This window comes from Sarcophilus harrisii, chromosome 1 (genome assembly GCF_902635505.1).
Source record: "Sarcophilus harrisii chromosome 1, mSarHar1.11, whole genome shotgun sequence".
NCBI classification, from domain to species: domain Eukaryota; kingdom Metazoa; phylum Chordata; class Mammalia; order Dasyuromorphia; family Dasyuridae; genus Sarcophilus; species Sarcophilus harrisii.
In genome coordinates, this window is record NC_045426.1 from 344002791 (window position 1) to 344015876 (window position 13086).

At 39.4% G+C, this 13086-nt stretch overlaps 1 protein-coding gene across 1 annotated transcript in view; it reads right to left on the minus strand.

Annotated features, from left to right (window-relative positions):
• Nucleotides 1-13086, minus strand: part of LOC105749002 — a 45275-nt gene that overhangs the window by 11693 nt on the left and 20496 nt on the right. The window contains exons 4-7 of the mRNA XM_031945915.1: nucleotides 6487-6776; nucleotides 5782-6018; nucleotides 4818-5285; nucleotides 1893-2040 (exon numbers count right to left, since the gene is read on the minus strand). Of these exons, the coding sequence (XP_031801775.1) occupies nucleotides 1893-2040; nucleotides 4818-5285; nucleotides 5782-6018; nucleotides 6487-6776 (1143 nt within the window). The remainder of the gene's footprint in view (nucleotides 1-1892; nucleotides 2041-4817; nucleotides 5286-5781; nucleotides 6019-6486; nucleotides 6777-13086) is intronic.

Consider the following 13086-nt stretch of genomic DNA (forward strand, 5'->3'; position numbering starts at 1 on the left):
ATAGGAGAATCAGGAAAAAATAGTGTCTCAAAAATCTAGAGAGAAGATTATGAAGGACCAGAAAATGTTCAACAGTGTCAAAGGCTAAAGAGAGGTCAATAAGAATGAGGTCTGAGAAAATAACAGTGGAATTGGCAACTAAGAGATCATTAATAACTGGGAAAGAATAGTTTCAATGGATTGATAAGGATGAAAGCCAAATTTTAAGCAGGTAAGGAAATAAGATGAAAGGAAAGGCACCTATTGTAGATAGCCTTTTTGAGGAGTTCAGCTAGTCAGGAGAAATATTGGATGGTAATACAGGAAGGATCAAGTGAGGGTTTGGTTTTTTTGTTTTTTTGTTTTAAGATAAGGGAGACTTGTTTGTAGGCACTAGAGAATGAGCCTTTCCTTAAGTCTTCAAGATTAGTAATGATGATTGTATTTATTGGATGTGTTGGAGAATTCCTCAGCCCAATGATCATAATATCCTCCTGGGGATTAGTTCCTTCCTCCTTTAACTGGAGGCCAATAAATCTAGAGGTAGGACTAAAAGATAAATACTTTAATTAGCACCAGCTGATGGGCAGTTCCCAGGTAGCTATATACTCCACAGAACTTTTGCACCTCTGGTGTGAATGCTTGCTGGGCCTTTTCAGGGCTGCTCATCACCTCTGGTATCCATTTTTACCCAGCTCTCACCTATGCCTCTAAGAAGCTATAGCATGTGTTGTGGTCACAATCTGGTAAACTATCAAAGCAGATGGGCTAAATTAGGTTGAGGGTAACTAACAATCCCTCAAAACCCATGAAAGTGGCTGAAGCAAGTGCTATGAAGCACCGCATCCTGGACCATCACCAGTTATCTCTGACTTTTGTTCTGCCACTGGACTTTGACAGGAAAAGTGAGGCAACTTTGTGCAATTCTGCCTCACTTAAATTCAATTCACTCAAAAGTCAAGACATCACTTCCTAAATCATTGGTCTTCTTCAAAAAGGAAGGATGAACAAAACCACTCTCCCTCCTTCCATATCTTGACAAATATCAGGCACTCTTCTCTCCATTTAATCTAGCTCAGCCTTGAATTGCTCCCATCATAACTTCACTATTATTCAAATGTTCCTGAATAATGGGTGGAAAAAAGTGAAATTGTGGAGGTCCATTAAAAATTTATGTTCCATAATCTCAACTAGACTCTCATTGCAACAAGTCAATTCTTTTCTATTTCCCCTTAATCAATTCACTATCCTCTGTCCTTACCCCACCACCACCTATCACCCTCTCTACAAAGAGTCTAGCTTCCTATTTCCCTGAAGAAATACAGCTAGTCTACAAGTGCTCCTTCTTATCTCCATATCTCATTGCCATGCATCCACTTTCCCCTACAATTGCTCCCTTCACCTCAGTCTCTCATGAGAAGCAGGTCTTTCTTCTTGTCAAGGCAAACCCCATTATGTGAATAAGTTATTTCATTCCATCCTTTCTTTTCCAGCAGCTCATCCGCACTATTTATCTTCAATGTTTCCTTGTCTATTAGTTGCTTTCTTCTCATATTAAAATCATACAGTCCTAAGATGACTGGTCTTTAAAATAAAGATCTCTTCATGGAATCATAGGCTTTAAATAAAAAGGGATCTGAAAGGCCATCTAAATCAATTCCTCACTTTAGATAAGAAAAACCGAGGCCTAAATAAGTTATATGACTTGCCTCAACTCACACTGATTGGAATTGACAAGGAGCATTTCAATGATGTCCTTTGATCTCAAATTCTATACATCACACTATCTCTTAATCAGTGAAGGCAAGAAACTCATGAGCCAGACTCTGTTCCAACCCATTTAAAAATAACTCCCTCTCCCATCACCTCTGCTCTCTCTTCTTCCCCTTCTGATATGCAGTCTTGTTCCTCACCTCTTTCTTGTGGGAACTGGGGCTCTGGAGACCCACACTTGACCTGGGCATTCATAGGCTGAAGCTGGACATTCAGTGCATCCTGTGCTGCTCTTAAGGATGCCATCTTCTCCCAGGACCCTGCCTCTTTCTGAGTACTTGATGCAACCTAAAGATAATGAGATATGTTTGGCTTTGTGAAAGAATTATCATGGAAGCTAAAAAGAAAACACAGAAAGAAAGCACATTTCTTCAAAGATACCAAAAAATGTAGGAAGAACCAGAGTCTTGTTTGTCAGATTCCAATTGGCTGTATTAACAAAAACCATAAAACAGCCCAGGAGGCACTTTTTCTTAATAAATAAATAATCTGCTGCCTTTCAGGAAAATGGCTGAGTTGGCACATGAAAGAATAAATCACAGGAAATCTCATGAAATTTGTGCTAATATTACCATGATGTGGATATTTGAACAATGAATGATTTAGTGTTTGGTAAGATGAATGTGCAAGAAAATGGCAAACAGTTGTGAATTAATATTTATCCATTTTTGCCAATTAAAAATAAATGTGGGGCCTAGTAAATCCACAATGTTATTTAAACTTTTGGAAATTATGAGAAGCTGTTATCACAAAACAGTTGTTCTTTTTTTAAAATATATTTTATCTTCTCCCCAATATTTAATTATTTTAAAAAATTTTAATTTTAAAATATTTTTGAACATTTTTCTTAGTTTTAAGTTCCAAATTCTATCCCTCTCTCCCTCCCCACCTCCTCCTTTCTCTTTAGTAAGCAATCAGATACAGGTTGTACATAAAAGAATTGTTCTTAAGCACAAAGCCTAACTGTAAAATGTTAAGAAGGATTTTGAGTACAGAATATACTAGTTGAATAAATTGGGAAATCTGATTATCTCTTTTGTTATTGTGATGGAAAATAAAAGATTTAGAGCTGAAAGGAATCTTAATCTGAACCAAACTTTCATTTTATAGAAAACTGAGGCCCAAAGAAATTAAAAGGCTTGCTCTACTAAGAATAAAAGCATGATTCATGCCAAGGTCCTCCCAATTCAAATTCAGCACACTTTATACTCTACCAGTCTCCCTCCCACTCCATGCTTATTTTCAATCTACATTTTCAGTATCTCATTTGATCCCTTCTCTTTGGTTTCCATAACTTCACACTATCCTTGCTCTCCTATATCACTGATGACTCCTCTATATACTTCTATGGTTCTTTTCTATATGCTTATAAATAGGCCTTTCCTAGGATTCAGTTCTTTGCTCTCTACTCTTCATTTTCTATACTTTTCCACAGATTTCTCATTCTCTTTTAGGTAAACTTGTGAATTAAGTCAACCAGGTCAAAAAACTTGGTCGTCCTTTATTTTCTCCCTAATATTCCATATCTAGTCATTCAACAAGTTCAATTGATTTTGTCTATCCACATCACTTTAAACAGTTCCTCACACAAAGAAAATGTTTAATTAATGTTCATTGACTGACTACTGATATTGCTTCCTAAAATGATCTCCCTGCAATCCAGATCTTTTTAACAAAAAAAGTCAATACACAACCAAAATAACCTTAGTAAACTATTTTAATTACATATTTTTATTCAAAAACAAATTAAAAACCACAACTATCCTTCACTGGCTCTTCCAATAATCCTGAAAAACCTGCCTTGTTAGATAGACCCTGTTCCCTTTTCTAGTCTCATCTCAAACTATTAGCTTATAGCAATCCTCCATTCCAAACTAGTCAATCATTCCCTAAATACTTGAATTGGTTCACCAAGGACTAATATAGTTATATGTATCTCCTGCCTCTCTTCTGGACTGCAATTACTTAATAGATCTTTCTAATGAATGACCTGGGGCTTCCCAAGCTCAAAAGTCCCCAACCAAACAAACAAATTCTTCTCACCCCCAAAGACTCCCATTTCCTTCCGAAGAATCTTAACAACAGCTCTATTCATCTTATTCTCTGGCATAAAAAAGCTTCCAGTAATCTATGACCTATTCTAACATTAAAAGACCACGTCCTTGCCCTAAATGCTTGTTCTGGCCATTAATCACCTATTTTGTACTCACACCTGGAATACACTAACTTCCTACTATCTATCTTTTGAATTTCTTCCAATCACCCTTTTCCAGTTTATAGTTCAAGGGCTATACCTTGAACTCCCTTACCTCCCCCTTACCTCCAAAAATCTTTCTAAGTATTGAACCCCTCCACCACCGCCAGCCAGAAGCAAGCACTCCTTTTTCTGAACTCTTCATAACATTTTGTACCTCTTTGTTGTTCAGTGATTTCAGCCACATCTGACTGTCTTGACTCCATCTGGGATTTTCTTGGCAAAGATATACAATGGTTTGCCATTTCCTTCTCCAGCTCATTTCACAGATGAGGAAATTGAGGCAAACAGGATTAAGTGACTTGCCCAGGGTCCTACAGCTACTAAATGTCTGAGGTCATATCGAACTCAGATCTTCCTGACACTGGGGGCAGTAGATAGAGGGAGTTAGTTTTCTGAATTCAAATCTGGCCTCACATCATATCTTTTTTGTAGTCTTCACATTGATTAACATTGATATAACTATATCGTAGACGCTCAAAAAATATTTCTTGAACGATTCTACCAACATGTTCTCTATAACCCCCTACCATTAGGAGGAAATTCTTACATCTCATATCTTCCAAGAGCAGGTGAGCAGCTGGCAATGAGAGACTGGAGTCTACTCACTTTCTTTTCATAACTATTCCCTTTGTCAACAAATCAAAGCAACATTTATTACATGCCTATCATGTACACGGCACTGTATTAAGCACAATCCTGAGGCAGAACAGTAAAAGGGAACTGTGGCAGGCAAAAAGCAAAACAAAATAGCACTGACTGCTCTCAGAAATCTCTCTAACAGAGGAGACAAAAGAACACTCTTTCCGACCTGTTGTCCTGGGTCAAGAAGTTCTCTCTCCAAATCTTCCAGCACAGTTACCACCTCCTCTCCACTCTCTGGATGCTGATCTCTCACCCAGCTCTGCAGATCCTCCGGCAAAATGGTCAGGAACTGCTCTAGGACCAGCAGCTCCAGAATCTGCTCCTTGGTGTGTATCTCTGGTCTTAGCCACTGATGGCAAAGTTCCCAGAGTTTGCTGAGAGCCTCTCGGGGTCCAGGCGTGTCATAATAGCCAAACTGTCTGAACCTCAGGCGGAAGATCTCCTGGGTGGAAGGGCTGTTCCTTTTGTGGCTACCTTTCTCCCCCCATAGATAATCTTCTTCTTCTTCTTCCATGTTTACTGCCTGGAATCTCTCCTTCACTGTTGGATTCTGAGGATCCAGGGCTACAGCCTCTCTAGATTCCACAGCCATTTGAGTTCGTCCAAGTAAAGAAAAACAAAACTCCACAAGGGTCTACTCCTCAAAGATGCTCTCCTAAGGATGCTCTTCAAGGGCGCCCCTAAAGTATAAAAAAACAAAGTTAACAATGAATTAGTAAAATAAACAATTCTATTAGAGGATTTACACAAGTTAAAGAGGGTCATTCCGAAAGTTCATTCAATGAACCTAAAATGTGACAGAAAGGGAAAAAAAAAAAAAAAACACTAACGAATTAACTAAATGATTCCTAAGCAAATTTTAGATAGCTGGGAAAATAGAAATGAACAGAGTTCAAACGCCCCCTGGAGGCGCGAGAGATCACTAAAGTGGGACCCCAGAGTCCGAGTAATGCCGGAGAGCATGCGCACACACCCAGATTCCCCCCCCCCCCCGCCCCCCAGGAATGCAAAATCTCCTCACCCAACCGCACCCCGCCAAGTCTCCCCAAGCCCCCTCACCACAACTCCATCACCCTTCCCTCCTACTCCAATGCCAGAGAACAAGAAACTCAACTGCCAAAATCACAGGCCTGAAGGGTGAGGATTCTCAAGTGACGCAAGGACTTGCAGCCGTCAACACAATCTCTTTGGTCTCTCCTTCCTCGCCTGAGGCAGAAGCGAGTTAGTAATTCCCCAACTCCGCCCCTCCGCCCTCCGTCCGACCCTGTCCGCACCTCCACTTCCAGATTACATTTCCCGGAACCTCCGGGCCGGGTTTCCGCCCTTTCCGGGGTGATTGAGGCCGACGGACCACTGTCAAGCGGTTGCTATAGAGACAGGGTTGAAGGACACGTGACTCCGAAAGAGACAAGTGTCTTCTCCGTAAGGGCCAGGGGTTAAGTTTAAAAGATCAGTCAACACAAGCGTGCGGGAGGCAAAGCAGTCCTCTAGCTTCGATGGGTGAGGGAGCTAAAAGCTCAGAGTCCAGCAGAGAAAGGAAGTTGGCGGTAGGTCTCTCGAGAACTTCGCCGCTCGGATCTTTGGGAAATGTAGTCCGGAAAATGGACGTCCCTTAGGCCCTGGTAGCCTCTGGGAATTGTAGTCTAAAGACAACTTGTACACTCTTCCGTGACATCCTGCTCAACAGCAGGAGAAGCGCGCTCGTGTCTTTCTCCCTTTAACGGAATCCGACTGGCAGGACTCTTAAATGTTTAATTGAGTTTGGCTTTTTAACCTAGATATTCGGGCCCCTCTACCTTTTTTTCTTTCCGAACCTTCTTGTCTCTCCTCCTTACCTTTTTGCCCTTAGGGAAGATGGCGGTGGGGATGAAGTCTATTAATTCCAGGATGGAGTTTGGCGCCGGGAAATCGGGCAGGTCCCGCGCCGGTGACGTCATCACGGAGTAGTAGCCAGGGGAGTGGGGCGGGGGTGGGAGAACGGGGAGCCTCGGGGTCGGCCTGGCTCTGAGGAAGGCGGAGGAGAAGCAGCCAACTGGCGGGAAACGACCCTCCGTTCCGCTCTGCCCAGGTCCCGTAGGGGCGGGAGCAAAGGTGCGGTCCTCCGTCTTTCTCCAGGCTTTGGGGGCTGGCGTTCATCCCACACCGACCTCTTCAGTGCCCGGGTAGCGCTGTGTTGTCCCATTCTTTTGTCTGCACCCCACCCCCCCCCCCCCCCGCTCAGGAGCAGACAGCTTTCCTACCTATTTTCTTTCGAAACTCAGCAATAACAATAGCTAGCGGTTCAGGTTTGCCAAGAAAGTCCCTTGTAAACAGTGTCTCATATGTCCCGCAATCCTGGCGTGGAAGGACTGCTATTGCCCCATTTAACGGATGCTAAAACTCCGGCAGAGTTTAAGTGGCAGCCCGAGAAGTGACTGAGGCTGGAGCTGCACTCAGACGTTCCCGACTGTGGGCGCTGCACTGCTCACCTCCCACCCCACCCCATGGGGAGTTATTGGGGAATACCAGCCCTTCCACTGTTTACTTTTCTTATGGATTCTCTTTCCTACCTGCTTTCCCAATAGATTTCGCTGTGATGTTACTAGTGTTACTTGATGGAGCCCAGGATGGTACAGACATTAGAGCCCCATAGATAGGGAAAATTTATCGGGCTTCTTTAATGACCTCAAACGTCTTGAAATGAAAGGCCATCTTTTAGTTAACTTAGTTTTATTAGTGTTGTGGTCCCGCTTCAAATTTTGGAGCCCCAGAGTTTTCCACGTATAAAGAATGATTTGTCAGCGGTAAGATTGATATTGACTTGATGATTCCAAAGGTACCTTCCAAGCTCCAAATTAACATAGATGAAATATAATGTAAATTTGTGTTCTTGAGTCTAACAAATACTGTAACCTAAATTTACAGTTAGGCCTAATTGGGAACTTTTCCTCATCTTGTTTGTTCCACTGATCTACTTAGTCATTTTTTAGTTTTGATGATTACTGTTCTGCAGTAAAACTGGAGGTTTGAAAGGGCGGCTAGTTCTTCATTCCTTCCTTTTTTCTGTTGTTTTCTTTAGGATTATATTGATCTTTTCTTGCCCTTGGGTTAAAAGATAGGGAGATAGATCAGTAAAACAGATGAGAGAAGGGAAAATCAGAAACAATGGTACTTAACAATCAGGGTTCAGTAAAGTGGAAAACAAATTACTTAGGAAAGAACTCTATCTGATAAAAACTACTGGGAAAAATGGAAATCAGTCTGGCAGAAATGAGATTTAGATCAACACTGTATTCCACAATACTATTTAAATGAATGTGTGGCTTTAATATTAAAAATTGTATCACAAAAATTAAAAGAGAAGCAGATTATATACTTCTCAAATATATTCAACCTTCCAGTACTGGATGCATCTTCACTTACCCTTGACTCACTAGTAGAGATGACAAAGAATATTTTTTGCTCCCCATTGCCATTTCCAGGTTCTCCTCCTAGCTCTATCATTCCAGCCTCCCCCTTTGGGGTTCATGCTGTTCATATCAACTACCCAATCAAAATCCTGGCAGTTGTTGTCTGCCCACCTCCAGGTCACTCCCCTTCTTTCCTTGCTATCAGGCTCACAATTTTTTTTTTCTTTTCCCCAACTCCTGCCCTCATACGAAACACATAATGACTTGCCCTCAAACACCCTAATCACTCAATTTCTCAACCTACTCACCTCTCATGACCCTCATCCAATCTCAATCACACATAAAGATGTTCATACCTTGATCTTGCCCTCACAAATATACCACCTCCCTTAATGAAGAATTCAGAAATTCCCTTATTTGACCATAATCTATTGACTTTTCACTTCTCTTTCTGCCTTCCCATACTAAATCCTCCTCTTAGTTCACTTTGTGATCTTCAAGCCCTTGCCTACTTGTATTTAGTTTTACAATTTTAAAATTAGTCTCTTCTTTTAACATTTCTTTATAGCCAGGGGTTAATCTAATCAATGGAGTTTCTTCCATGCTCCAATCTCATCACAAAACCAGGGAATGAAATTTCTGAATGTAAAGAGAAAGATAAAAGAGAGATTTTTTTAAAAAATAATTTTTAATTGATGCTTTCTATTTCTTACATCACTATAGTATTTCACATATCTTTCCCCTTTCCTTCTGAAAAAGTCATCCCATATGACAAATAGCATGTTGGGATTTTTTAGGGAAAAAAAAAATCAGGTTAACTAACAGATACATTGAGAAAGTCCAAAAAAAGATGCAATAGGTATTATAATACCTATGGACCGCCTTATCCATACCAAAGGGTAGGTTGAAGGTATCTTCTTATATCTCTTCATTTGAGTGTTTATCTTTATAATTTTGTTACATTTGCTTTTGATTTTTTGGTGTTATTTTCATTTACATTGTTGTAGTCACTGTGTATAATGTCTTTTTTGGCTCTTCTGACTTCACTTCTACATCTGTTCATGTAGCTCTTTCCATGTTAATTAGACACATCATTTCTCAGACCAGAGTGGGGATAAAGTGGCCCTGGATTCAAATTTAGAGAAAGATAATGGAGCTTAAAAAGTCACTCCTTTTTCAATGAAATAAATGGTCCCAAGCACAAAAAGAGTTCTTGGGAAAACTTTAAAAGGACTTTAAAAATCAAATGAGAGAGATCAAGAAAATTAAAAAACAACTGATCTACAGAATAGAGTGAGTAAAAATAGTATGAGAATAGTTGGATTACCTGAAAATTATGATTAAAAAAGTATCTTGACACAATATTACAAGAAATTATCAAGGAAAATTTGCTCCAAGTTCTAAAACAAGAAGGCAAAGGGAAAATAGAAAAAAAAAAAAATCCACTGATCTCAATCTGAAAGAAATTCCTGAAGAAAAATTTTCAGAAATATAATAGCTAAGTTTCAAAGCCCCTAGGTTAAAGACAAAATATTGGAAATAAAAAGGGAAAAAAATAAATATCATGGAGCTACAATAAGGATTACACAATACCTAGCAGCTATTGAAGGACCATAGGTCTTAGAATACTATATTTCATACAGCAAAAGAGTTGGGGTTACAAAGGTAATCTAGGAAAGTTAAGTATAATCCTGCATAAAAAAACATAGGACAAAAGATGGACATTCAGTAGTAAAAAAATTTTGAAAAATTTTTTAGAAAGAAAACAACTGAAGAGATGATTTGCCTCTCAGACACCCCAAACAATAGAAATATTAGAGGAACAAATAAATGCGCCAGCAAGGACAGTAATAGCAACAGTATTGTGGGGAATAGACAAGGTGAAGAACTTACAGGAATTCTTTTTCTGTATTTTATTTTCATTATTTCTGTGTTTCCCCTATGACCTGTATAATATGTGCAGGCTCATATCTACTTGAGCCTTGGCCAGCTAGAAACATATTTACTTAACCTGAGCTGATGACATTTATTGGTATTTGACATTTATCGATATTTAATCTATTAGCTGGACCACTGTCTGCTTGATTAAGCCTGAAGGCCTGACTTTCTGTTTCCTTAAAATCAGGAGATTTCAGGGAAACAGAAACCTTCCATTCCAATCTCCCCAAATAGAAACAACCATTTAGATGCCTCTCCCTCCCCTTCTCAATGTTCTCTTACTTGTGATGTAATCTCTTGTATAAAAGCTATGTATTTTTACTACTCCTTTAGCCCTCCTACCACGAGCTTTCTCTTTCTTATCTCATGATGGGACGGCTCATCCTCCAGAGGTTTTCAATAAACAACTTTTCTGGCTTCTACTGAGTGATCTCTCTGAGTAGTCATTTTGGGTAAGGGTCTTCTACATCCCTTATCCAAGGCAGAAAGACCAAAGAGACTTCTTCCTAAATGCACAAAAGGAAACAAAGTTGAAGATGGACATGTGGTAGAGGTAACAGTGAAGAGGAGAACAAGGGATATTATGGATAAAACCTAGCAACATCCCACCTACAGGTGAATCAATGATTTTTTATGGGCCTACATTAAAATATGGGAAAATACATTTAGGTCAGGGCAGAGATGGAACAAGGGAAGAGAGAAGAGTGAGTGTTGCATTAGTATCACATTAAAGTCTAGCAATGAAGAAAAGGGAATTCTGTAGTCTCAGAAACAAAAGAGACTACAAAGGGAGTAAGTGAGAAAGAAAGGGAAAAGGTTAAAAGGAAGGAAGGAAGGAGAATTTATTTGGAGGTGAGGGAGATTCAACTGATGAATGTGTCTATGAATGAAGAGAGATGATAAATGGAAATCAGTACTTTATACTGGATGAGGCCTGGAGAGATTGGTGCTTGAAAAGCCTACTTGTTCTGGAGGCAGGGAGCTTGAATGGATGAACACACTTAGCTCCTGGAGGTGTAGGAGAGCAGGGATATACAAAGATTTCCAAACATATATAGGAAATAAAGGTCAAGAAAGGCTATAGATTAATAATGGGCTATATAATCAGGAAGACTAGAGGAGCTTTTCCTTAAGGCAGTATCGTCTCTGACACCTGCAATAATTAGCACAATAGAAAAGAGAACTGGATGGGGTAATCCCTACCAAACAGTGGCAGAAAGTCTAAAATGGATATCTTGGAAGCTTTGACTGCATGGAGAATAGAGAAAATAGATTAGATAGAGGCATCATGAATCAGACAATGAGAGTCTAGAATAAATAAAAAGAGAAAATGGATGATGAAGAGATGGAGAAATGCTTTTTGGAAAGGGACACAAAAATGAAATTTTAAAACTAAGGACTAGAATGGGCTAAAGTTGAGGAGAGAAAGGGAGAGCATCAAACAAGAAGAATTGATCGGTGATGAGGGGAAATAGAACCAGTGGGCACAGAGTTACTTTAAAGTAATTGAATAAATATAATACAGCAGAAAAGGAAACTGTTCATCGAAAAACTTCTGTACAGAAAATATTAATGCATTTAGAAGAAGAAAGGAAGTGATCAAATAGAGGAAAAAATATCTTTGTATCATGTTTCTCTGATAAGGATCTGATATCCAAGATATATAAGCAATTAATATATAATGTATTATATTAGGGAAATCATTCTCCAATAGATAAATGGTCAAAGGATATAAATAAACAGCTCTCAAAAGAATTGCAAATTATTTACTATCACATGAAAAAATGTTCTAAATCATTAATAAGAGACTTGCAAATCAAAACAACTCTGAGGCTTCACTTTATACCCCGCAAATTAGCAAAGATGACCAAAAAATGGCAATTAGTATTGGAGGAGCTGTGAAATGGTTTGATCATTTTGGAAAGCAATTTGGAATTATGTCAATAAAATAACTAGAATGCTCATACCCTTGGAACCAGAGACCCCAGTACTGAGCTTATACTCTAAGGAAGTCACTGATAAGGAAAAAAGTTCCCACATATTTCCAGTAGCACTTTTTGTGATAAGAACCAGAAACAAAGTAGATACCCATCAGTTTAGAAATAACTAACAAATTGTGGTACATGAATTGTGGTATTACTGTGCATAAGAAATGATATATGTGATGAATACAAAGAATCATGGAAACATCTACATGAACTAATGCAGACCAAAATAAGTAAAGCCAAGAAGATAATGTACACAGTAACTACAACAATGTAAAGAGAGTAACAGACCAAAAAGTCAAAAGTCAATGTAATAAAATTATAAAGATCAAGTGGGGCTTAAATGAAGAGACAGGAAAAGACATCCTCAACTTATTCTTTTGTGGAAGCAGAAGGTATACAAATGTTACACATTGCACATGTTTTCAAACTTTTTCAACATACCAATTAAGTGTGCTTTTTTTCTCTTCAAAAAAATTTTTATCAATAATTTTTTAAATTATTGTTTTATTCTATAGATTTGAGCTGAAAATTTGAGTGAAACCCCACACACGTGTTGATATCCTACCCCAGTTTCCACTGTTCCCTAGGTCTCTGGCTGACATTGCTACAGCCCAGCATTGTTGCAGCCCCACATGCTGCTCCCTAGACAGGGTAACCTTCCACTTCTCCTCACCTCCACTCAGAGTAGAGAGAGGGCAGAGTTCAGTTCAGGTGCTTATTGCCAGAGAAGGCTGTGATGAGAACAGGGGCTACACAAGCACTGAGGGCATTGCTAAGATGATCTCTGACCACAAGGCTCTGAGTCTTATTCTACACCTCTTAAAGAATGTGAGGGCTGCCGGAGGAGGGGATGCTGATGTGTTAGGTAGCTTCTTTCTATTAATTCATCAGAGTTCTTGCTCTCTTAGCCCATTGGGACAGTTGCAATTAGCTTATCCTTTGGCATAATGCTTATGTTGGAGAGGTCGGAGAGATCCTGAAGATCTTGTTGATCACATTACTGTAAGTCACAAGAAAAATAAAAATAAGATGAACAACAATGGTGAGCTTCTCCCCAACCCTAATGGTGATCGGAGTTATTTATCTGGACTCATAAAGTAGCATCCCATCCTTCTCTCAA